Below are 25,285 nucleotides of genomic sequence, written 5' to 3'. Positions count from 1 at the left end.
TAGGAACTATTTTGGGGAAGTTCTATGGCCTGTGTGATACAGGAAGTTAGACTAGATGATCGCAACAGTCCCTTTTGGCCTTGGAATCCTGTACTATAGTTTTCTGGTTTTTGTCTTACGACTACAAGAGGTTTGTTCTTGTCATATTCCAGTATCATCAGAGGTGATCTGGTAGAGTAGAGTTCATTTTTCAGTGTCATTAAGGATGAAATTAGGAGGAAAGGCACTTTAACAGGGCAATAATCTGCAGCTACTCTATGCTGGGCTGTGCGCTTGACCGATCGAATGAGACATGATGGAACCGCTGGGTTAAGATAGGAAAATGCAGAGTTTCAGTTTCAGAAGATGACACTGTCCTCTGTACCCTACTTGAAACAATGAAACACCTGGTAACAGGGAACGCTGTACTACTGGCGATGCTGACTTTTGGAAGATACAAAAATAGAGGTCCCAACTATCTGTGGTTAAAGAACCCAGAGTATTTCTGCCAGAATCAATGTTAGTCTGCTATCCTGTCCACAATTGTACAGTTACACCTGCAACCTAACAATCTCCGAATAGCTTCATTTAGATATGGTATTTAGCATGACTTGCAACCTCTGACCTGAGATACCTAAGTCTCAACATGATGACAGAAAAATGTATGCCAAAATAGAGTTCTAAAATTCCTCACCAATCAACCTATGTTGCTTCATGACTTATGGGAAAGGAAGGTTTTTCTCCTTCACTTTGATTGACAGCAGGCCCACCCATATTTGGGATCCAGGTCTGGCAACCCAGTGAACCATGGTGCGCATGATCAGCTCACTAGAGACCAAGAACAAAAGCAACTTTTTCAGAAAAGGCTGCAAACTCATTGTCTTGACCACAAATTAAGTCCTGTAAATTTTCTTTTCCCAGCTATGCAACAAAATGCACGTATATATTCATATTGACCAAATAATACTGATTTTTTCTCCCACAGAATCACCAAGAATTCTTAAAATATTGCAGAAGTGGATTCCTACAGTTTCTCCCTATTTTGACAAGGAGCATTATTGTTATGCAGACCACCAGATCACTATTCAAGAATCATTAGACCACTTCGGAGCTATAGTATGGCCCGGTGTAAGTTTTACCTATGTATTGTAATCAAGTAGCAAGTTAAACTCATTATAAAGTAAATGTGAACAAATGAGCATATAAATGAGCACGGGTGAAGACATTAAGTCAAAGAAAGGAAAATTGGGAAAAAGCGTTGTGTTCTCTCAATGTCTCCAGACAGTCAATCACTGTGGGGAAGTAAGCATCTAGCAAGACGATCAGGGGAGAACAGAGAAGAAAACAACATTGAAAAGATCCAGCATGCAGCATTTTACAGAGAATGGAAATTTATTTAGAGCAGAGTAGAGCAATCTCATCCCAAAATGAGTCAGTGCAGAGGCTTGAAGGTCTATTTAATTGACTGTATGTAGACTAAGCCCTTTCTACCCAGGATATTACCTGGGAACCAGGAAGTGTGCCTCATTGCTCACAGGTACTGTCCTATCAGCACCACCTGTGTTCCCCTCATGCAGCATTTGATCCACCATGCTATGGAAGATTTAGAAAATTTGGCTCCTTCACAATTTTATTGGAAGGCAATCAGCTGCTGAGAACTTTCTAACTTGCTCAGTTCGTTTGAGATAGAGGACTACAGGGAAGTCAAGATTTATTTTATGCCACAGGATTTTTTCCTTTCTTTTGTGGTTTGGGAAAAGAGTGTAAGACTCTCTTAGAACTTGTGAAAGCGTTTTAAAATACAGAGAAAGGTGGTGTTTATACTTTATCATAGGAAAGGCAGAAAAATTCTTGCAGGGAAAAAAATAGCTATTTTGGCAACTCATTTAATTTCTTTCACAGCTAGCTTCTGGAAAAGCAAGTTTCAGTGGAGACAAAGCAGGAACTTGATGAACTTAAGATGAGTCTGAAGACCAGTGGGAATATTGTGTCATAAGTGGTCTAGCTATCTAGAGTGCCTTTAAGAATCTGGCAACATAAAAGCAAAATGCTAGGAAGGACTTATTAGTACACTTTCCAGGACTGAGATGTCAAGATTCTTCAGAAGGCATCTTGATGAAACAGCAATACGGATGGGATTCTAGCACGATAGGCTCAATGCTCCTAATACACTATAGAATTCTTTCCCCAGATCATAAGACTATACTTTCAGAAACAGTCTGGAGGGATAAGAGCATCTTGACTCCCCAGGACCTGTTTTGATGAGGATATACCTTTCACCACACAGTCTGTCAGGTTTAGAGAGTTTGGGTTTTGGGGGTAGAGACTCACAGGCAAGGGGATTCAATCTGTTGACGATCTGCATGTAAGAGTAATCTCTCAAGTTTGAAAATAAAGTTCTCTTTGGTATTGTGAGAATGACACTTACCTTCTTCTCAGTTTATTTTTAGGATTTTTTTTTTTTACTTCAGAGATGATGGCAGAGATGCAGAGAGAGTTTGGGAGAGAGAGTGCACTAGTGAATAATTAGGAGATTGCGCACTGGGACCACACATCTGATTGTAGTAAAGTTTGCTGCTGAAAGGCCACTCTGCTTAGTTGAAAGGATTGTCCGCTAAGCCCATTTGGTTGTGTACACCTTAAATATACATCAAATGTTGAAGGCTATGGTGAGATTCTTTTTTAGGCCTTTATTTGCATTGTGTCTATATGAAGGGTGGTGCTCCTTGCTTCCAGTTGATGAATACAGATTATATTTGTCAATTTTGTAGTGACTTGATCTTGCTGATCATCTGGTTTTGGGAAACTAAGTCCTGCAGAGATGGATACTTTAATTAGAAAGAAGGAAAGTAATTCCTCAGAAGACCAAAGGAACTCCAAGCAAGATATCAGGGGGTAGCTGTGTTAGTCTGTATCCACAAAAACAACAAGGAGGCTGGTGGCACCTTAAAGACTAACAGATTTATTTGGGCATAAGCTTTTGTGGGTAAAACACCACTTCTTCAGATGCATCAAAAAGCTTATGCCCAAATAAATCTGTTAGTCTTTAAGGTGCCACCAGCCTCCTTGTTGTTTTTCTAAGCAAGATATTGATCTCTGCAAGATTTAAATTGATACTCTCAAAAAGTCAGCTTTAGATTTAGATTTCAGGACTGAAGACATTTCCATAGTTCACAGACATGTAGATTAAATAAATATTTTTACTGATGAGGAAACATTCTACTGGTCCCTGCTTATCCCATTATTGAATTAAAAAACAAACTGTACTCCATGTGTAATGAGATTTGGATAATTTTGTCTTATGTGTAAAGGGGCCTTCTCAAGATAAAAAGTATTACAGTGACAGAGACATGAGGAAAATATTTCAAACTTATTTACACTATTTATTATGAAGACGGACAAGGATTGGATTTCAACTCTAAAAAGCTTGTCAGTCTAGCTATCATATAAAACCTCACAGAAAATGAGAGATTCCATCTCAAGATAGCACAAGGGAGAAAGGGGGAAAATGTCTGTCTTAAGTCTTATTATGAACTGCAATTTCATCAGATCTCAAATTAGTCAGGTGTCAGTACATGGATGGGAGAACTCCAAAGAAAACGTAGATACTGCACAAACAGTGCTGGTGATTCATTAGCGGCACTCACCCATGATGAGCTGGTAACCAATGCCTCAGCATCATGTTACAAAACTCTGTGATTAGATGAGATGTAATCCGGGGTTGTGATGGAGGAAACAAAGAGGTAGTTCAGTCACCAACCCTATCTGCTCTTTGACCTTAGCTGTGATTGCTAAGAAAGCAGCCAACTGTTGACTGTTTTACTGATACGGTTCCAGGACAGAACTCTGTCACTTGAACTGAAAGGTACCATTTGTCTTTTCCCTCTCTATAAAGTGGTTGGAATTATTTCATGATGCCTGCAATATCACTAGGTGGGAGTCAAGTTTAGATCTGAATATCTAGAGTGACAGTGACTTCGTAGACTTCTTAGCAACATGTTCTATTGCCAAATTATTCTGAGTTTTTTGTGAAACCCGCTGCTGTAACTTGAGCCCTTACTTTATCTTCACAAACTGAGAACAATTAGCGGTCTTTATAATATCACTTTTGTACTCGTACAGTAAAATCTCTCCTTCTCCAGACTGACTATGCTCAGTGCCTACAGTAACTTAGAAGTCAACAAAAACGTGTGGCGTATAGATTTCTATATTTCTAGGGAAACCCATATAAAAAGAAGCTGTTTGGTTGTTTTTACTTGCCTAATAATTTGTTTATAATCTTGTTGACTAATCTTGTTCCTTTTTCCTAATTTGCTTTTGTGCTACATACTTGAATATGTTCAGTCTATAAGTAAAAAACTTATTAGAAAAATGTTTTCAATGATTTAATGAACTGCTGCATGGCCATTAGCAAATTAATGCTTTTTATGGCTATATTTTAACTGTTCTTAGGCATTGGCTTTATCTCAGTACCTGGAATCAAATCAACAAGAGATCAACCTAAAAGACAAAAAGGTACTTGAAATTGGTGCTGGAACAGGACTGGTGTCCATTGTGGCTAGCATACTAGGTTGGTAAATTCTGATTAAATTCCACCTCCTCATCTTCAAATATATCAATTGTGAGGTGTCAGCTAAACAAATTCTTTGACACTGTAGTCAGTGAAATTATAACGAAAATTAAAACTTAACGAGCAGTTATGACTTTGGCTCTCAAAATTCTGTAGGGCTTATCTACACTGCTCTGCAGTTTGCACTACAGGAGCACAAACAGAAGTGCGCAACGAAGTGCTGCACCTTAGTGCCCCCGAGTGGATGCTGTGGGTACAGACTAAAAGGTCCCCAGTTTGAACAGGATTACAGTGACCTAGGAGCCTTTTAATTTGCACCTGTAGCATCCACACGGAACACTTGGGGCAGTGGAGACATGCCCCAAAATAACAGACTTTTAAGAGTTACCCCAATCCAGGAAATGGGTGGGCGGTGGTCTGTTTATTGACTGAATGATGATCAGAGAGCCAACAACATATTCAAAATTGATAATTGGGGGGGAAAACAGGAAGATTTATAGAAAAAAATATATACACTAATCATTTGCACATTCTCTTTAGGAGCTTCTGTTACAGCTACTGATCTGCCTGAAGTACTTGAAAATCTCAAATGGAATATTTCAAGAAATACACAAAACATGAATATACACCGACCTGAAGTGAGGAAGCTGGTGTGGGGAGAAGACCTCAATGAAGACTTCCCTAAATCAACTCACCATTATGATTTTATTTTGGCAAGTGATGTTGTCTACCACCATACATCTCTGGATCCATTGCTAACAACAATGGCATATTTATGTCAGCCAGGGACAGTATTATTATGGGCAAATAAATTCAGATTCAGCACAGATTTTGAATTTTTAGAGAAACTTGGCAATATATTAATCGTTACACTTCTAGCAGAATTTCCAGAATCAAATATCAAGCTGTTTAAAGCCATAGTAAAAGAGAATTAAGCGAAAACAATACAGTCACAGTTTTGATGCCCCTCAAAGTTTATGAGCTTCTAGTTTTTAGTACATAATGCACACGGAGTGCAATAATGTCCATAAACCTGTCCCTGAGTCTTTGAATTTTGCACTTCAATACATGGATAATAATAATATCAGGACACTACTTTACTGTCTGATTTGTTTCAAGCTTATATACACATGATTTACTCAAAGAAACCAATTCACTGCTGCCAGAGGGTCAGCAGTAACAAAACACAACCAGAAGGTAAAGTTTCAAAATTTCAAATAAACTATTAGATCTAGCTATACCTTTATATCCTGTTTACATTGCATATCTATATTATTCCTAAAGCTGTTTGCTTTAACACATTATGTTTATGTACTCTTAAAAAAAAATGACAGTTTTCAGCTTCATTATTTGTTTTATTAATTAAAAAATCCTTTAAAGTATCAGAGTGCACAGGGTGGTTTTTTATCTTCAATTTTGCACATTTACTCTGTGTTTTACATTTTTTAAACATTATTAAACATGTGTATGTATAGCTTTACAATACCTGATTAACTGTCTGGCACTTTTATACATGTATCAGTCCAACCTGATACTCAACTTCACATGGATTTTTGAAATTTTGCCTGAAATATCTCAAAGACGAAGATTTACAAGAGCACCTATGTATCAGCAGTTCTGAGATACACACAGAGACCATTTGAAAGGTTGTTGTTGTTTAAAAAAAATCATAATGTAAACCCTTGCAAACAGTACAGGTAATGGAGTTCCATTACTTTATAGTCTAATAAATAAAATTTTAGCTACTTTGGTGTAGCTTTAAGGCCTTCATACAATTGAAAAAGAAATTAAGATTAAACATGTTAAAACCCTGTTCATTGTAAAAAATACAGAGCTTTTACAAGTTTGCAGTTAAAATTAACAGTTAAGAACCTAACATGCATGCAAGAAATCTTTTCCAACCCAATTCCAAATCCTTGGTGCTGGCAATTCTGGCACATCCATTGCCAGCAATGAGATGCACACTATGCAAACTCCCTGATGTCAGGAGTCAGGTTAATAGGTATTAAGCCACACCAGGGTGCCTTTCTGATAAATATACACAATTTAATAATCAGCATTCAGTATCTGATGAAGACATGCGTTCTAATTAAAAGGTAAAACTTATCTTTCCTATCCTGTCAGTATAAAACCATCTCTGTATGTTTACAACTGTTGGTATTTCAAAACACGCAATAATCAGGTGGATACATGACAGGAAGCCAGTTTTCAGAGAAAGATGCACAATGCGTCCATCCAAGTAACTTCATTAACTAAAAAAAAAAAATAATTGATAAGCAGAAAAATTAGATGATACTTTTGACACTGATATCTTCTCTCATTCTTTCTTAATCTAAAAGTGCCATGTTAAAGAGGTTCATTGTCAGAAGCATAATGTCAATATACTGCTTTTTGGAGCTCTAAACTCTCATATAGAATGGCTTTAGTTTTTGAAAACTGGTATTTTAGCTTCAGTGAACAAAATGTTGTCTTAAGCAGCACAAGAATCCCAGTAAACTTGGGGATTTTTTTTCCCTTCTACCCGTTTTGAATAACTGTATAGATAATTTACCTTTAGGTAAGCAAAATGCCCACATTTTCTCTGTGCTGTTCAACTTTAAGTACTTCAGAATAAAACACGTGAAATTCATGTGCAAGTCTAGAGAGTAGTCATGACACTCGTATGTCTTTAAATAACAATTTCTTAATCTAGATACAGTGGTAGAATGAACAAGCCGCTTAAAACATTTTGGCTTTAATTTAAAAACTGGCTTTAACTTTAAAACCTGAGAAAGTAAAGTTAGGCTCATAAATCTATATCTAGGATCTTAAATAAAAGTGGCCTGATTTCCAAAGGTGAGGAGGACCCACAGCTCAGACAACTTGCCATTGCTATGAGCTTTGCTAAGCGACTGATGGAATTAATAAATACCTTTTCAAAGTGCTCCTTGAAACTGTTAAGGACCCTTAATTTTATACTGCCGCTTGGGAAAGCTTTGAGCAGAGGCAGTGGTGGAGTTATTAACTGAGTATCCACCAAGTAAGAATAGCTCAGGGGAAAGAAAGTGGTCTCGCTTCGCCCCCCCCCGCCCCAAATTTTGCAATGGCCTGGGAAGGGGTTATTGAAGGGAGGGCTCTGGAATGAGAGAAGAAGAGACAAGCCCTTTCTCCCTTTCAGCACCTGGATGGGGGGAAGCTAAGAGGCAGATATAAAAGATGGAAATCCCTTGAGACGTCCAGGGAGCATGCCCAAATAGGAATCCCAGCACCCTCCTGCTGCCCAGTCCTCCAGCCTCTGAGATTCTGGATATTGCCTTTGGACCTCACAAGTGCCCCTCCCCCCTATCTTTCTTGCATACCTTTGAGCTAGTGAGCTTAATCCCCTGACTAACTGGTGCCAGATACATTCATTAAGTCCAATCAGAACCCCTGGTGAATTTGGGGGGAGGTAAAAGTGTTTCAGATTTGAATATTCCTGGATCAAAAGCCTATCCAGTTCGTTCTGTTCCAGAACCTTAGTGAAAGTTTTCTGAAACTCAATCTCTTAAGCAGTATATAAAATGAACATACATTTACATCTCCTAATATTAAGAGATTCTTCAGCATACATAACAATGCCCCTCTGTAATTAAATGGATTTATTGACTACCCCTTACCTGTATACAATTTTTCAAGTTTTCCTTGGTTGGCTTCTCTTCTGCAAGTTTTGTGGCAAATTTGAGACCTCTTCCATACATTTTATTTGCCAATGCATGCTTGTAGGCAAATGTTAAAACCTACAGTATGTAAACAAATTAAAAGAAAAGTTAGAAATCTACCACCATATTAAAACTAGCATTGTTCAGATAAAAACAATTTAAACATTTTACCAAACAGACTGTTTCAAATTTATTCTTATGTTGATGAACACAGATAAATCACAGCAGTTACTGTCCTCGTGTTTTAATTGTAAAATGAGAGCACTGCTGCTCCTGCACATTTAGCCACGCAGCAGCCAAGCCTTCAGATGTAGTCACCAGGCTGGGGTGCAGAAGACTGCGTGGTTCTGGGCAACAGGTCCAACCTGAGCGGTAGCCGGAATGTGGCTGCTCCCAAGAGGTCCAGCATGGTGCTGAACTTGTGTTGGCACAGCCACGCTGGTGCTATGAGGCTGATTCTTGCCGTCCCATTTGATCTTCATGAGGGCCCTCAGCAACAGTACCAGAGGGAAGGCGTACACCGGAGCCCCTGACCACGGGAGCAGAAAGGCGTTGGACAGGGCTCCTCTGTCTATGCCCCCCAATCGAGCAGAAGATGCGGCACTTCCTGTTCTTCCTGGACGCAAAGAAGTCCGAGGAGTTCACCACGGTGGAAGATGGAGCAGACCACCTCCAGATGAAGGGACCACTCGTGGTGAGATGAAAATGTCCTGCTGAGGCGATATGACAATGTGTTCTTGGACCCCAGAAGGGGAGTGCCTACAAGATGGATATTGTACTGTAGGCAGAAATCCCAGAGCCAGAGGGCTTCCTGGCAAAGTGCCAACGACCTGGCTCTGCCCTGCCTGTTGATATAGAAAACCGTAGCCATGTTGTCGTCAGGATCTGGACCACAGCATCTTGCATATGAGGTAAAAAGGCCTGGCAGGCCAGTCGAATCACCCTGAGTTCCCTGACACTGATATGAAGGGAACGATTGTGACTGGACCAACAGTCTTGAGTGTTGAGATCGCCACGGTGGGCTCCCCAGCCCAGGTACAAGACGGTGGAGATAAGAGTCACTGACAAGGACGGGGCCATGAAGGTAACCCCTTCCAACACCTACGCAGGATCCTGCCACTAGATGAGGGACACAAGTACGCTGTCCAGAATTCTGACCACCCAGCCCAGGCTGTGCCAGTTGGGGACACAGACTGACACTAGCCACGCCAGAAGAAGTCTGCGACGGAGTCATGCTTGTCAGACCACATAAGTACATGCTGCCATGTGGCCTACTAGCCTCAGGCACATATGGGTGGTGGCGAGCGGGTGGGCCCGCAGGCCCACAATGAGGTCCGCCATGGCCTGGAACTGAGTCTTGGGGAGGAGGGCCCTGGCCCGAGTGGAGTCAAGGACCACTCCGATAAACTCTATGTGTTGCACCGGGGTTAAGGTTGACTTTGTCTTGTTTATTATCAATCCCAGGTTGCAACAGGTGGAACAAACCAGGTTCAGATACCTCTGCACCACACCTGGAGACCGGCCCCTTATCAACCAGTCATCTAGGTACGGGTATATTTGGACTCTCCAACGTTTCAGGTAAGCAGCCAGTGGCACTATACATTTTGTGAATACCCTTGAGGCCAATGAAAGACCAAAGGGTATTGCCGTAAACTGGAAATGGCGCCAGCTCAACATGAAGCGGAGGAAGCGCCAGTGCCCAAGGAAGATAGAAATATGGAAGTAAGCATCCTCTAAATCGAGAGCGGCATACCAGTCTCCTAGATCCAGGGAGGGGATGATGGAGACCAGGAAGACATAAGAAACAAAAACCATAAGAATGGCCATACTGGGTCAGACCAAAGGTCCATCCAGCCCAGTATCCTGTCTACCGACAGTGGCCAATGCCAGGTGCCCCAGAGGAAGTGAACCTAACAGATAATGATCTAGTGATCTCTTTCCTGCCATCCATCTCCACCCTCTGACAGAGGCTAGGAACACCATTCCTTACCCATCCTGGCTAATAGCCATTAATGGACTTAACTGGATAAATTCATGGAGGTTCTCTTTTAAACCCTATTATAGTCCTAGCCTTCACAACCTCCTCAGGCAAGAAGTTCCACAGGTTGACTGTGTGCTGAGTGAAGAAAGAAAGAAAGAACCCTGCAAAACTTCAATTTCTGGAGGGACTTGTTGAGGTGAAGTAGGTCTAGGATGGGTCTGGGGCCCCCTTTTGCCTTTGGAATTAGGAAACAGCAGGAGTAGAATCCTCTGCCTTCCATGATCTGAGGAATCTTTTCCACTGCCCCCAGGCGAAGGAGGTTTTCGACCTCCTGAATGAGGAATTGCTCATGAGAAGGATCCCTGAAGAGGGACGGGGAAGGGGAGTGGGAGGGATGTTCGGCTGCAAACTGCAGTGTGTAATCCGAAGAAACAGTATCTAGCACCCTGTGGCCTAAGGTGACGCAGGACCAAGCCGACTGAAAAAGGGCAGAGCGGTTGAAGAAAAGGAGGGTTAGATCCAGTACATTGGCTGGGGCGCTGTCCTCGAGCGCACCCTCAAAATGACTGACTTCTGGGAGGGTCAGGTTGGGTAGCCGGGCGGGAAGAGGACAGGTAGCATCTCTCAGGCCCTTTATCTTTGTCCTTCCTCCTGTAGGAGCCAGACTTGGGAGCCCCCCAGGACCTAGACTGCACCAGAGGAGGAGGAGTGCAGAACGGCTTCCTGGACTACTGAGGGGTAGTCCCTCTGCTTATTTGAAGTGGCTGCAAACTATATCTAGCTGGCAGTGGATTGCCACTTCAAAGTTTGGCTGTGGCTTTGGTTACCTTTGTTCAGGGTAACAGAAACTGTACACACACTGGGCCAGATATTCAAAAGCACATCCTTCCCAATGAGGGCACAACTTGCCAACCAAATCGTGCCCACAATGAAATTACCAGGAGCAGAGGCTGGCTCAGCAGAGGATGGCTCCATGAGTCCATGGAGCCTAGACTCAGTTAGCTCTGAAAAGAGCCCCGAACCCTCCAATGGCAGGTCCTATATTGTGGTCTGCATCTCCTGGGATCCCTCAGCATGCTCCCCGGCTCACCCAGGCAATAGCCAGGGAGTCACCTAACGCGCTGGGCCGCAGCGTGTTGGGGTTCAGGGACGAGCACCTCTCACACAGCCGCGGCAGGTCCAGGCCAGAGTGGGGCCATGGGAGAGGTGTCTCTTCCTGCCTAGCCCAGGTGCTGCTGCAGGGAGTCCTCTCTCCCCGTCACAGCCCCAGGACAGCCTGCACCTAAACCCCTCATCTCCAGCCCACCCCAGAGTGCCCACCCCCACCCAAAACCTTCTGCCCCAGCCCCAAGTCCCCTCCCACACTGCGAACCCCTCAGCCCCACCCCCACCACATGAATTTTGTTATGTGCACCAATATGGAGTTGATGTGTCACACACCACCAAATTAATTCTGCACGGGGGGGGGGGGGGGGTAGGAGAGAATTAGAGGGAACACTGATAGGAAGGCAATTTTTTAAAATACTTACATCATCTACCCCCACTCATCCTCCCACCCACCCCTTTGCTTCCCAGTAGGTGGAGCAGTAAACACTATGCCCTTGACCATCCTTATTAGCTAGATAGGAGAAGAGGAATGCATGACAACAAATAAGCTAGCATGCCTGTCACTAAAAGTCCCAAATGTAACTTGGATTTCTGAAATATGGTCGGATAAGAAAAATCAGTAAGAAATTATTTTCCTTCCCACAAACTATATAGAAAAAGACAGTTTACGTCGTATGTATGGAACAGTAGTACTTAAAGATTAAACTATTATAAAAATGTCTGCCTAGAGAGTAGATCATCGGGTAGAATGGAGATAAAAATTCCATGTCATAAAATAGTAATAATTAAAATTGAGAATATGGAGACCCTGAAACAAAATTAAAAACAGATAACTTCAGATCCCTAAATATTAAGTGGATAAATGCCACCTATGTGGTTCACATAAAATTTCTTCCAAACAACTTTTTCTAAAGCGTAGAGTTAAGGCTACTCTTGATTTAGCTTACAATTTAATTTGGTGGTGCCTCTTTAATAGTATGTCCGTTCTGGTCACTAGAAAGTACTAGGAAAGGGCCAAGGAAATGCAAAAACTTGGTAAGAGGTAGGATATCTATAGATGGGGGAAGGTTTTTCCATAAGAGGAAGTATTAAAGGGTAGGACTACTATTCAGTTTGTAAAGGAGAAAAATATGAGGTATATGGAACAGTGGAGAGCTGACAGGAGAACAATTCTGTTTTGCAGAAACTTTCAGCGCTTTGAAATTAACAAAAAAAATCCTCTAAACATTTTTGCGAAAACTTAATTGTGTCAACATGAAACCTAAATGTCTGCGTGTGGAGAGAACTAGTGGTTAGGGCACTGGCCTGGGATGGAGACCCAGATTCAAAATCCCTGCTCTGCCTGATTCACTTTTTCATTCCAGGTATCACTCTGAATCAGACAGAGCAGGGAGTTGCACCTCGGTCTCCCACATCCCATCCCAGTTCTCTAGTCCCTTGCGACCACAGAAAGTCAGTCAGTTTCTCCCTACAAAATCTCCACAACATTTTTGGCTTTAATGAAACGGCATGTTTTGGCAAAATTTCATTTGCTGAAAATGGTCCACTGAGCTCTAATAATAAATGGTATAGAGAAGGTCAGTTGGACACTCCTGAATATGTTATGTATCCTTTCTCATAATATGAGAGCATGGTTGAAATTAAAAGGCAAGATAGTTAAACTGTGTAGCATGTTGTTGTTAATGCATAGCACAGGACATCACTGTGGCTTGAGAATCAACCGATGAAAGACGTACACAAATAAAAACCATCTGCAAAGAAGCTAGCTTGAATAAATAATCAATCATCAGGCTATCGCTTGAATCATCAGTGGGGGTCAGGAAGGAATAAAAGAATAACATTTCTTCTGATTTATTCAACAGTTCTCATTTCAAATGATTCCAAAGTGAATTTCATAATTCAAATTTCATACAATTTCATAATTTCAAAATTCATACAAATACATGGAAAAATTCATTCACCACTGAAATATAGCCATGTCTGATGTGAAACACAGTGCATAGCAACACACCAGTTAAAGAAGGAAATCAGTAATAACCTAATCAGTTACATAATCATATATATTATTGGAATTTGATGGTTTCCTTTGAAACAGCTGTGCTGAAGGACACAGGGACCTTACCCTGATAAGAACTTGAAACTTAATAGGACTGTAATTGCTAACAGGTTCCAAATGGTAATTCAACTTCCAGAGAGGGTTTCTCCCATTGCAGCCCTTAGCCACAGCTAAGGAACACAGGCTTTTCTTTCATTCCTAATCTAGAAAATGCTACGGACTCATGACCAGCACAGAACAGGGGCTGTACACACTTCTGCTGAAAGGCTAGAAGTGCTGTACTGGACAGCAACTGAACTATTCCTTGAAAGGAATAGTAAACTAGTAACTCGATAAATGAAGCAGTTTGTTAATACAAGCCTGCAGTTACTGCTCCATACCGTCCCCATATGTATATGGAGCAGACAGATTTATTTGCCTTGCACTTGATAGCCTAGGAGAGATCCCACCTGTGGAAAAATGTTTGAGAGAGGCTGGCACAACATATGGGGACAGAACTAGGGAGTGGAAGGGAGAGATGCCTGGAGGCCACACACAAAGATGGTGTTAAATTTCATCACAAGAGACTAGGAAAAAACAAGAGTGCAAAATACAGAATTTCTGCTTGTCCTCTTACCTTGGTGTCAAAAAGATCAGTCCATTTTGTTGTCTCCCAGAAAGTCTCTGACAGAACACCTATGCAGCTCTCTTGATCGTCATCTTTACCTTCAGCATCACTTGAAACAGCCCCATCTTGGGCCTGCAGATGGAGAAGTTGGTCTGCTAGTGCGCTTCCTTTCCGACAAAGGGCATCCACTAAGGTAGACTTCTGTTTTTCCATATCACTACATTAAGTTGAACACAAATACAAGGGGTCTCTTACAGCTATTAGTTTTCAATCAAGAGCCAATAATTTAACTTTACCTTAAAAATCACAGTAAACTAAACATACTTGTTGATTTGTATTTACAACAGAAGTATAAGCAACTTTCAGTTATCCTATTAAAATACAGCATTTTTGAAAATAAACTATTTCCTGTAATTCTAAACTGGCTCAAAATATATGGATATAGCATACATTCACGCAACATACAGATTCTAATCAAGCCTAGAGCTTCAGGAGCAACTGCACTGTCTCTGGTATTTGAACAGAAGTGCAAACCAAATTTTAAGAATTTAACAAGAAGTCAGGATCTAGAAATGTATTTTATTAGTTCTTGGTAGTATGAAAAGAGGGCCAATCCACTGTTAATGGAAGCCGACAGTGACTTCAAAAGAATTGCACCCACTTAAGCCAGCACTGAATTTGGTTCTCAGTTTCAGTTGTTAGAAGACCACCAGATCATTTCTTGGTTGACTCTTCCAAGAAATGCTTAGAATGGAAATGATTAATTATTTTTAAATCCAGCAAATATACAGTTATGTACAAGCCACTCCAAGCAACTAGGTTAATGATATAATAAACCAGGGTCAATATGTAAGTAACTTACAAATGTATACCTCCTTTCACAGTCCCTATATTTCAAATTAGGTGCTCTTTGCTATTCCCCCGTCAAAATGGATCAGCATAAAAGGGGCTTTTGAAATGATTAATTAAAAAAATGTAGTACATCATTATCTTTGAAGTGCGGACCTTCCATTGAAAATACCGACACTCCAAAAGAATGTTATGGTGTACTAACTCCACAGAGAAAAAGGACCACATTTGAATACAGATAGAGCCATGGTTACCAGTCTTTCTTTCCTGACTCACTCTATAAAAACTTGTGAGCACTTCAAAGTGGCTTTATCAAACAACAGGTACTGTTCACTAGCATCTTGGAACTATCCTTAAAGAATTTTGAGGGTCCCACCATATCATGCAAAACCCTACACTTATTCCTACAGGAGTGCCTTGCTAGCCAAATACTACCAGTCCACTGATTATTCTGAATGTTTATGAACTTGATGAGACTAAGCACAGTGCAAACTTTCCCACACAGCTTTGCCCATGTATCTCAATTCTGATCTGAAAGCCATCTTTTGTAATCTTATCTGACCTCTTCTGAGCAAAATTTTAAGTTTTTCAGTGTCTTTCTGCTTTCAGAAAATACACAAAACTCTAAAAATACTTGACTTGAATAACCGTTTCCACTTGAACCTCAAAAAATTAACTTTTACTTCATCATCATATTAACAAATCTAGATCAGCTTTCAGAATCCTTTAGAATACTTGTATGTAGAAAAGGTAATTATATCTATAGACTACAGAAATAGGATACAAGAAGGAGTATTTACTGGTTAGGTACTTTTTTATAGTAGCTGCATCGGGCCTGGGATCAGTCTTCATGGCAAAATAAACTGCTAACGCTGTTTGATCAATATGCGAGATAACAGTATTTGCAGCTTCAATAATTTCATCAAGCCTTTTCATTCGTTCCTGAATGAAAAAGGAATAAAAGAAAAATGTGAAACTGGCAAAATAAAGTCACCCCATTTAACACTTTATATTATTAACATTACTGAAGTCACAAGTACATGGCAATACAAATAGTTTCTGAAATGTATTTACTTATTTACATTTCTATAGTTTAGACAGGACTGAGGTCATATTGTGCTTAGTGCCATACAAACCCGTATTTTAGAAGTCCTTGACACAAAGAACTTACTATTTTTTTTTTATATTCCAGTTGTGCCTATAGGCCCCAACAAGCTTCATGTGGTCTGCATGGCTCAGGAAGGAAAATATTTTTTCCTCACCTCCAAGGTGCTCTGGGTTTGTTTTGTGCCTCTGAAGCACAGATTGCCATGGCTGGAGATGGGATACTGGACAGGCAGGCTGGTGCTCTGAAGTGGTAGTGAAAATTCTCTCATATCTGGCTGGTGGATCTTGCTCACATGCTCAGAGTCAAATTGCTATTTTCAGGTTTGGGAAGTAATTTTTCCCCCAGGCCAAACTGGCAGGGAACTTGGATTTTTCACCCTCCTCTGCAGCCTGGAGTGTGGGTCACTTGCTAGGATTATTAGGGTATCTTGCCAAATCATTTCCCTGACTTTCATTGCAAGGCCTTGGGCATTGGTGGACCTCAGTCCCTCTTATGCTTTGCCTGTGGCAAACAACAGTTTAGTCTCCTGTGGGCTGTAATACTTTACTCTGATCCAGGTTATTGGGCTCAACAGAGGGGGAACTGGATGGGGTTTAGTGGCCTCTGATGTGCAGGAGATCAGATGATGATCTAGGTCTCGCCTGACCTTAAACTCTAAGATTTTAAGATAGTAAGATGGAGATCCCAGCTTCAAGGAGATTGTAATTTAAAAAAGCAAGACAGACAATGAAAGTGTCAGTACTTATTTTATAGATGGCAAAGACCCAGTACGTCACACAAGATATGTGAGGGATCTGGGGCCTGATCCCAGATATCCCAAGTCACAGTACAGTGCCTTAACCAGAAGGCCAAACCACAAGACCAACCGTACAATCTTAGTGACACAAGAATGAAGAAGAATGGGGTTACAGACAGCAGCCAAAGAGGTGATCATGATTTGAGACAAGCTAGCTAGGGATACAGAATCCAGGCTTCCTATGCATAAAAGAGATTGGGCTTCTGAAGTTTTGTATAAAGTCTGAGGCGGTGCATCCTGCAAAAGAAAGAATTAGCACCAAAAGAAGAGAAAGAAGGTGGAATGTTAGGAGCTCACATTATCATGGTGATGAACAGGAGATAGATGAACAGAGAGAATTTGTGCAACAGCTGTGTGCTACAGAAAGAGGACAAGACCACCATCTGCTAAGGACCTGAGCAGTCTACCTTTGAAAATGGAGGGTAAGCGCTTATTCACTTGAAAGATATGTGAGCAGACCCTCCACCTCAAGAACAGTTAGTCTATCTCATGAAGAAACCATCTGTAAGGGCTTTATAGTTTATGTCTAAGGCCACTGACCTTTGGATTAGATCTCCAAAAGCAATGCAAGTCACCATTAAGCCAACCCATTGCTAGATGGTCCATTCCCAGAAGATGGAATTAACAAGAAGTCACCCTACCCTTACATCGTACTAAATCTTGGGACTAAGATTTAATCAGTGAGAGACTGGGAAAAAACTTTGCTTGGCTGTGCTGACAACCAGGAGGGAATCCCTCTCCATCTTTCAATCAGTATCAAATGACGTAACAGGTTCCAACTGTATCCATCTGAATGGCTATTCAAGGGGAGAAGAAGGTGCCATCTGAGGGAGCTCTCCAAGAAGCTAGAGCTACAAATACTGAGTTCAGTACTTTGTAAGCCTCCCTAGAGTAAAACAAAAACAAAACCCTTTCATATAAAAGGCTATAGATTGAGCATTCACTTTGAAAAGTATACAAATACAGAAGTGCTTTGATACACTTCAAATATCTGCAACAAGGCAGCAGGACTGAAACAGTTTCTCTTTTTTAAGAGTTCAACATAGACACTAACCTGTCCACACTGATCCTTGCATTCACAAACTCCAAGCTTGATTATAGCAACTCATATGTAGAAATAAAGCCATGGAGTCTGAAAAACCTACATCTGGCACAAAATGCACCAACCTGTGTAGTTAGCTACACTGGTCACGCCTAATCTGACCCCAGTGCTCTGGTTTCTGAAATGCTTCCCCAAGTAAAGGTCACTGGGATTGATCCTAGCTACCCAAGAGATTGCTCTTCTCCATGATCCTAATCTCCCACACATCAGCCACATTGCACTGGAAACATGAAACTGTCAATCATCATGAGAAGTTCATGAATGCAGAAGACAGAGTTTTAACAGGAGAAAAAACTAAACTATGAAATTCACTCCTGCAACGAAGAGGCAACCATGGACTTCTCACTCCTTTCAGAGCTAGATAGAAAACCCATTTTTCTTTACTTTTTCTTTACCTCAGTAATTTTTCCCACAACCAACCAATAAACCAATCAAGCTGTTTCTCTGATATGCTGGGAACAATGAAAGAGATGCTAAGCATTCACATTTATAGCCTTGTAAAAATGCACTGGTTTCTGCAATGGTAAATGCTTTTGATTCTGAGTAAGTTAAAAGTTTCTAGCTCACTGCACTCAGTATAGCCAGAGCAGTCACTTCAAGTCTAGGCATCTGTGAAGAACAGTAAAGAAGAAATCTTCAGATTTAATCTCCTATCTCCAGGCAAGATGTAGTGAAACAAATATTAAATAAAAAAAACCAGAACTCACCTTTTCAGAATCCAGCTGATGGAGTCTTGCAACATACAAGGGAAGATGATTAGGAAAGGCTTCTTTCAATTCATTATACATGTCACTGGTATCCAGCCTAGCCAAAAAGATAGATTAAATGAATATGCTGCATCTACATATTCTAATCAGGAGGCAGTGCAACAGTGAGAGACTGCTCTTCTGATATCACAAGTTTAAATTATCCTGGTACTCAAACTTCCATTTCTTCTATAAAGTATAGTATTAATAAAATATATTAAAAAAGTTATGCTGTGACCTGTTATGGAAACTAAAAAGACATACTTAGTCATCCATTGTATCTTCAGGTCTCTTAAAGCTTCAGCAAATTCCTCCTTTACGTCTTTTTCTTTTTCTGGTTCCCTTTCTTTCTCCTTGCTGCCATTCTTAGTCTTTGTTGGTGATGGTATCAGATGGTAATGAACAGTAATTACATCCTAGTGGTAGAAAAAAAACCTCATCAACTACTTGATGGAATGGAATATGTTGCTATTCCTTTATCTTACAATGCAAAAAGAGCTAAATGATAGCTAGCAGTTACATGCTTGAACACTGGATCCTGAGAGCAAAGGATTAGTCTTCAGAACCTCAGAATGGTTCAACTTTCTCTGGAGACGCACCCAATTTCCCACCTCCCCAGGGTTTCTTCCAAGTTTTCAGAAATGGGCCTGTCATAAGGTGACTGGCCCCTGCAAGAAAGGAAGCAGGGTCCAGTGCCCCTGGACAGATTACAGGCTGCCCACCTGGGCTTAAGGGAGGGCACCTGGATCTTATAAAGGTGGAGACAGCTGGAGATGGTTTGGAAGGTGGCTGCAGACATTGCAAGGAGGAAGAAGGCTCCTGCAGGGCCCTGAGTCAGCAGGGTGGGAGACATCTGGAAGGAAGGCCCATGGAGAAGGGCCAAGCTCCAGACAAGAGGTGTTGGGAGAGCAGGAAGGTATACTCTCAGGGAGGATTGGCTGCACCCAGCTTGAGACCGGGCAAAAGGAATGAATTTTAAAGAGAGAGAACAGTCCCCCTTGGGGGGAGGAGCTGGGCTCAGCTGAAACTGAGATGAAGACTTCGTAGGTTTGACCTCTATTTTGAAAGACTTTGTGCAGGACTTAATAAACTAGACCCCAGACGGGGAATATCTGAATATCTGGACTGTGTGAACTTAGAGGGCCTTCAGTGAAAGGGGAAATTGAGGTAGGGCGCAGCCAAGCCATGCTGGCCAGCAAGGAAGGCTACAGGGCAGGTACACCCTTTTAACATGGCTTTAGCCATCACATGGCCTCAATATGCCTTAAAGTAGCTCGATTTTCTTTACCAAGGTGACAAAGCTTAACATTTTTGTATTCACATACTGTTAAAGGGAGTTAAGGAGATGGTCTTCAGGAAAGCAGGTAAATTGGGTAAAAAGGTAAAGATAAAGTTAGGTAAAGCTCCTGTCTTTTAAAGTTTGGGGACAAAACATGTGAGTGAATAAGATTTTTTTTTTTGGTAATTCTTAACAAAACGTTATATTAGTAAAGTCATCAACATGCCACAAAATACATAAGTATATCCCTCTTGAACCACTGCAATTTCTTCTAAGCTGCTACTAGAGGACTTTGCAGCTTAGCCTATGGTGTACTCATATTCAGATAAAAAGCTGAACAGTAACGTTTTTTAATTATTTTCTGTTTTCAAATAAAGGAAGACTACTATGTGGTTTATGGAGATATATCAATCTCCAGACCCAACCTGCTACATACGGTCATCAAGGTGTGAAAAAAAAATCTCAACTGAAAGGATCAATGTTGATATCAACAAACAGCTGTTTTGATTCACACATTTTTCTCCTATAATTTAAATCCCATCATTCCTGAGTAAATCAGTGTCAGATTTTGCCACAGACCATCTAATGTACATTACAGTACACACTATCAATTTTTTGCATTTAACGTCACAGTATTTAAACCAGCTCCCCCTAAAAAGAACATTAAATCTGAGTGTACAGACTCACTACATTATCATACTAAGCTTGTGCTATAAACATCATGTAGCTCAAAGGCTTCATAGCTGATTGCTATATAAATAGATAATTAGGGCCCTACCAAATCATGGTCCATTTTGGTCAATTTCATGGCCAGAGGGATTTAAAATTGGTCAATTTCACGATTTCAGATGTTTACATCTGAAATTTCATAGTGTTCTAACCATGGGGGTCCTGAGCCAAAATGGGATCATGGGGGGAGAGGGGAGGTTTGCAAAGTTGTTGTGGGGAGGGGGTCCCAAGATTGCCACCCTCACTTCTGTGCTGCCTTCAGTCTGGGCTAGAGGGGGTTCCCAAAGGTGAGGTGGGTAGGTGCTGGGGGTTCCTAGCTGCTAGTCAAGGCCAGTGGCAGATTAAGGTAGGGGTCCCCAGCCAATTTGTGGGCCACCAAAAAACAAAATGTTAATTAAAAAATAAAACAAAAACCTTTTTATATAATGTTAAACCATAGCAACTGAGTTACTATGGTATAGTGCATAACTGAATTTAGACATTTAATATATTGCTATCTACAGAAAAATGACCTTCATAAAGGAAATCTCTCAGTGTGTAGCACTTACTCTCAGAGTTAAATGTCACAGCTATTCTCATCTCTCATGGCAAATTAAGCAATATTACAATTTATGAAATTATGTATATGATGTGCAACTAGAGTCAGTAAGCCTCAAAGTGTTTTTACCGAACTACAAACTGTATACATACAAGAATTACTTCAGTTGCCATCAAAATATGGACAACTGTGGAGTGGAACTTAACCATAATCGTTTGCTAAATTTGGTACAAGTGGAAGAAATTGAGTTGTATCAGATACAAACCAAACATCTTATTTTTGAGTCATAGCAGACATTCACACTTTTTCAGATCTGCCCCATCTTAAGATTTTCTGTAACATAACCATAGCAGCTAAATGCTTGAAGAAAAATGTACTCCTGACCTGATGCCCTCTGTGCCAAATTTGATGCTGATGAAAAATATTTATACCTGTATTACATTACCCTTAAACAAGGATTATAATAGAAGTGTCACCAAATTTAATTATGACAGCACGCAGATAACATTAAAATAGTATTAAGATTTAACCACTTATTCCACCACTTTTTTTCCCACCACGCAACAAAAGTTAAAGTGGAGGTCAGATGTCAGCTTCATGTCACATATGTTTTTTTAGTCTCATTCTCTTTTCTCATTTATATCTGTCTACTTTCCCTCTCACATCTGTTTAGTTAGACATAGACAAGGCTATGTCTACACTACCGCGGTAAGTCAACCTATGCTACGCAAACTCCAGCTACATAAATAATGTAGCTGGGGTTGACATACTTTAGGTCGAGTTACCGCGGGGTCTACACCGCGGGGGTTGACGGGAGAAACTCTCCCATCGACTTATCTTACTCTTCTCGTGGGGGCAGAATACAGGGGTTGACTGCAGAGCGATCTGCTGTCGATTTGGTGGGTCTTCACTAGACCCACTAAATTGACCGCCAGTGGAACGATCGCAGGGCGCAGATCCCGGCTGTAGTGTAGACCTGCCCAAAAGCTTTTCGGATTTGATTTGGTATTTTTTCCAAAGAAAAAGTTAATCAGAATTGACACATTTGTGAAGAAATTTTGATTTCAATAAATGACATATTCTGATGGAAAAATCTTTGCAATGGAATTTTTTTTGACCAGCTCCACTAATAATCATCTGTAACAACTTCTACTGAGGTGCTCACAACATGTCACATATATATAACTCTGACGTGCCAGGCACATAATTACATATAATGAGGTTATTCTAATTCACCATTACAATTTTCACGTGAAATACTCCATGAGCACATGCATACACATACAGCTGGCTTACTAAAAAGGCCATTATCAGCTTTCAAATTCAAGCAACATATGTAACATTGCATTTTTCCATTGCACAGGATCTCTCGCTAGGCCATTTGAATGTATGCAATTTCTCATAAAGGCACTAGCTGAATTTGCAAATAGTAAAAAAGAGGCTCAGAAAAAGAAAATATGAATATTTAAACACAAACACTCCTTCCCATTCTTATCCTAAGTTCTCCAAAAACAGGAAGATGGGAAAAGGTATAGGCTATGCCAAACTTCCAACACATTAAGACATCCTTGCCTACATTTCCCTAAAGCAGAGGTTTTCAAACTGTGGGGTGTGCCCCCCCTAGGCAGGGCATGAAGGAACATTTGGGGCAGCTCAGTGAGGGAGCACCACCTCCACCCCGACTCACCTCAGTGGACCACCCAGCCCCTGGATCAATGTCAATGCCTCCGTGCCCACTGCTGGCTCTGCCCCCAGATACCATTGCATCTGTCTTCCCCCACCCTGAAAACTTGAGAGGGGAGGGGCAGGTATCAGGGGGCACAACCTAAAATTGTAACTCAAAATGAGGGGCCTCAGCTCAAAAAGTTTGAAAACTGTTTCCGAGCATGGGGTGTGCTGAGGTTATTGGGGAGAGTGAGGAGCTGATGCAAAGCAGAACAATAATGTCTTGCTAGTTCCAAGCAGCAGAAGCAGTGGCGAAGGCAGCTAGTGCACAAAGGAAAGCAATGGATGAAGGGTTTTAAAGCCCAGCCCTGGCCCTCCACCTCACCCCACGTGTGCCCTGGATGCTGGGATGATGGCAGCAGGCAACAAGGGAGTGGGGTCTGGCCAGCAGAGGAAGCACTTGGAGCCAGCAGATGCAGCCTGCTGCGGAGAGAGGGGCTGGCTGGGAGAGTGAGAGCAAGAGGGCTGGGAAGGACTTGGGAGGAGAGAGAAGGGAAACAAAGAAAGGTCATGCGTGGGACATGAATCTTTGAAGGGGGATGCGGCAAATACAAGTTTAGGAATCTCTGGTCGAGACTTCTGTTTACTCAGATGGCCATTTAAAACTAGTTTGTGCATCCCTTGCTTTTAGACGAGAACATATATGAGAGACATGTAGATTCCATTTCTCCTGATTATTCCAAGTACAGCTCAGACATTATGCCCTATCGCTAAAAAGCCCACAACGTGAGTGGCTTACTAGAACAGCTCTCTCATTGCCAAAAGAAAATAGAAGCCCACTGATTTTTCCATTCCAACTCCATGTACCCAAAGCTGCTGATATAAACAATTGCAATTTGGGTTCTGTTAGGATACTGACTACTTTGTCCTTTGGGTCAGGACATGTGGAAGAACTTATATGGTGTAAAACCAGTTTACTCCTCTCACAGTTGACTGGCAGGAATCTCTGCTGGGGACCAGCAGCCCTGAACCCCTTTATAGTGGGCTCAACCCCAGACACTCATCTATTGTGACCACGGCCAATCTGAGGCCACCTCTAAGAGCAAGCTTTGGTGGATCTTTAGGTCCTGCAACCACCAGAGAAAGGCGGCCGGTTAAGTCTGGGTTTGCTGAAAAGCAAGACAGAAAAAGCCCTGAATGGAGAAAAATAGTGGCTGTGAAGCTACAGTTAGAGTGGAACCCATACTGAGGACATCCTTTTCTACTTTGCATCCAATCTCATCCCTCAGGCTTTTAGGGAGAGGGTCAAATAGTGAGCATACTACCCTTCTTCACATCTTCACTAAGGATTAGACCCCTGCTCAAAGCATGAGTCTCAAGGCTTGTCTTCACTGGGAACTTACATCAGCACAGCTACATCTCTCGGGGTGTGAAAAATCGATATGCCTGAAAGACGTAGCTATGCCAACTTATCCCAATGTAGACAGTGCTAGGTGAATGGAAGAATTCTTCTGTTAACCTAGCTACCACCTGTCAGGGAGGTGGATTACTTACACCGATGAGAAAACCCCAGCCATCAGCGTAGGCAGTGTCTACACTGAAGTACAGCTGTTCCGCTATCGTGTTTTCAGTGTAGACATACCCTGAGTGATTTCTGTAGTGAAGGTATAAGGAGACAAAGAATACCTCCTTCAGGAAGGCTGGCTGCTATAGCCACAATGATACTGGGAAACACTTGGAAGCTGTCAAGAGGAGAAATACAAGCATTTAAACTGCCAGTATCAACTCTGAACAAAGTCTAAGTGATCTCTGGTGGTCCACACAAATGGGACTATGCAAACAGGTGTTTTACAGATCCAGGACCACAGGAATGCCCTCAGACTGGCCACTTGGATCACAAAGCAAAGGGCCTCCATAAAGCTTAACTGGACTGAGAGGAAGAAATTCCTAGTCTTAAAAAACATATGAAACACAAGCTGTCCGAGGAAAACAGAGTAGAGATAATAAGTCTCTTGAATCTGCCTTTTGGAGTAAGACTTGGGAGACTGCTCCAGAATGGATCATTTAAGCAAGTCTCCTGGAGTAGAGGGGTTTTGCAATGCCTTGATGGAAACTTGATAGAGTAGCTTAGAGAAACAGTGTTTAAGGCACACGGACTAGAAATGTAGCAGGTCTACATAAAAGTGACCTACAGCCACCTTCTGATGGGTTGTTGTAGATCCTTGACGCTTCTGGCAAAAATGCTTCTGAAGCACAGCAGACTCATCTCTCTTACTACAGCATGTCTTGAAGCAGCCAGAAAATGAGTGTTTGTTATCATGGCTTGGAAAATGGGAATCCCAAGCATTTCTACCTAAAAACACTGGGACTTTGTAAGTGGTTCCCTATTGCAGCAAAATGTCATGGGGGATTATTCCTAGGCTGAGACACAGACATACAAAGGCAGGTATGTTACCCCTGCATACAAACATCTTCTCAATATTTCACCAAAGGGGG

General features: G+C 41.4%; 2 protein-coding genes across 3 annotated transcripts in view; one reads left to right on the top strand and one right to left on the bottom strand.

Annotated features, from left to right (window-relative positions):
* Nucleotides 1–755: 755 nt before the first annotated feature.
* METTL21C (methyltransferase 21C, AARS1 lysine) lies at nucleotides 756–5,484 on the top strand. Its single transcript, XM_073348979.1, has 3 exons — nucleotides 756–1,107; nucleotides 4,432–4,549; nucleotides 5,090–5,484. The coding sequence occupies exons 1-3, from the start codon at nucleotides 913–915 to the stop codon at nucleotides 5,482–5,484; spliced, it is 708 nt and encodes a 235-aa protein (XP_073205080.1). The 5' UTR covers nucleotides 756–912.
* A 399-nt stretch (nucleotides 5,485–5,883) lies between these two features.
* Nucleotides 5,884–25,285, bottom strand: part of TPP2 (tripeptidyl peptidase 2) — a 75,529-nt gene continuing 56,127 nt past the window's right edge. For both annotated transcript variants that reach the window (XM_073348954.2, XM_073348965.2), the window contains 6 exons: nucleotides 18,843–18,994; nucleotides 18,540–18,636; nucleotides 15,638–15,768; nucleotides 13,987–14,194; nucleotides 8,185–8,304; nucleotides 5,884–6,801 (listed from right to left, as the gene is read on the bottom strand). In XM_073348954.2, coding sequence (XP_073205055.1) covers nucleotides 6,712–6,801; nucleotides 8,185–8,304; nucleotides 13,987–14,194; nucleotides 15,638–15,768; nucleotides 18,540–18,636; nucleotides 18,843–18,994 — 798 coding nt within the window. In that variant the 3' untranslated portion in view covers nucleotides 5,884–6,711. The remainder of the gene's footprint in view (nucleotides 6,802–8,184; nucleotides 8,305–13,986; nucleotides 14,195–15,637; nucleotides 15,769–18,539; nucleotides 18,637–18,842; nucleotides 18,995–25,285) is intronic.

The sequence above is a fragment of the Lepidochelys kempii genome, chromosome 1 (genome assembly GCF_965140285.1).
Source record: "Lepidochelys kempii isolate rLepKem1 chromosome 1, rLepKem1.hap1, whole genome shotgun sequence".
NCBI lineage: Eukaryota > Metazoa > Chordata > Testudines > Cheloniidae > Lepidochelys > Lepidochelys kempii.
This window is presented reverse-complemented; position numbering and strand designations above follow the sequence as displayed.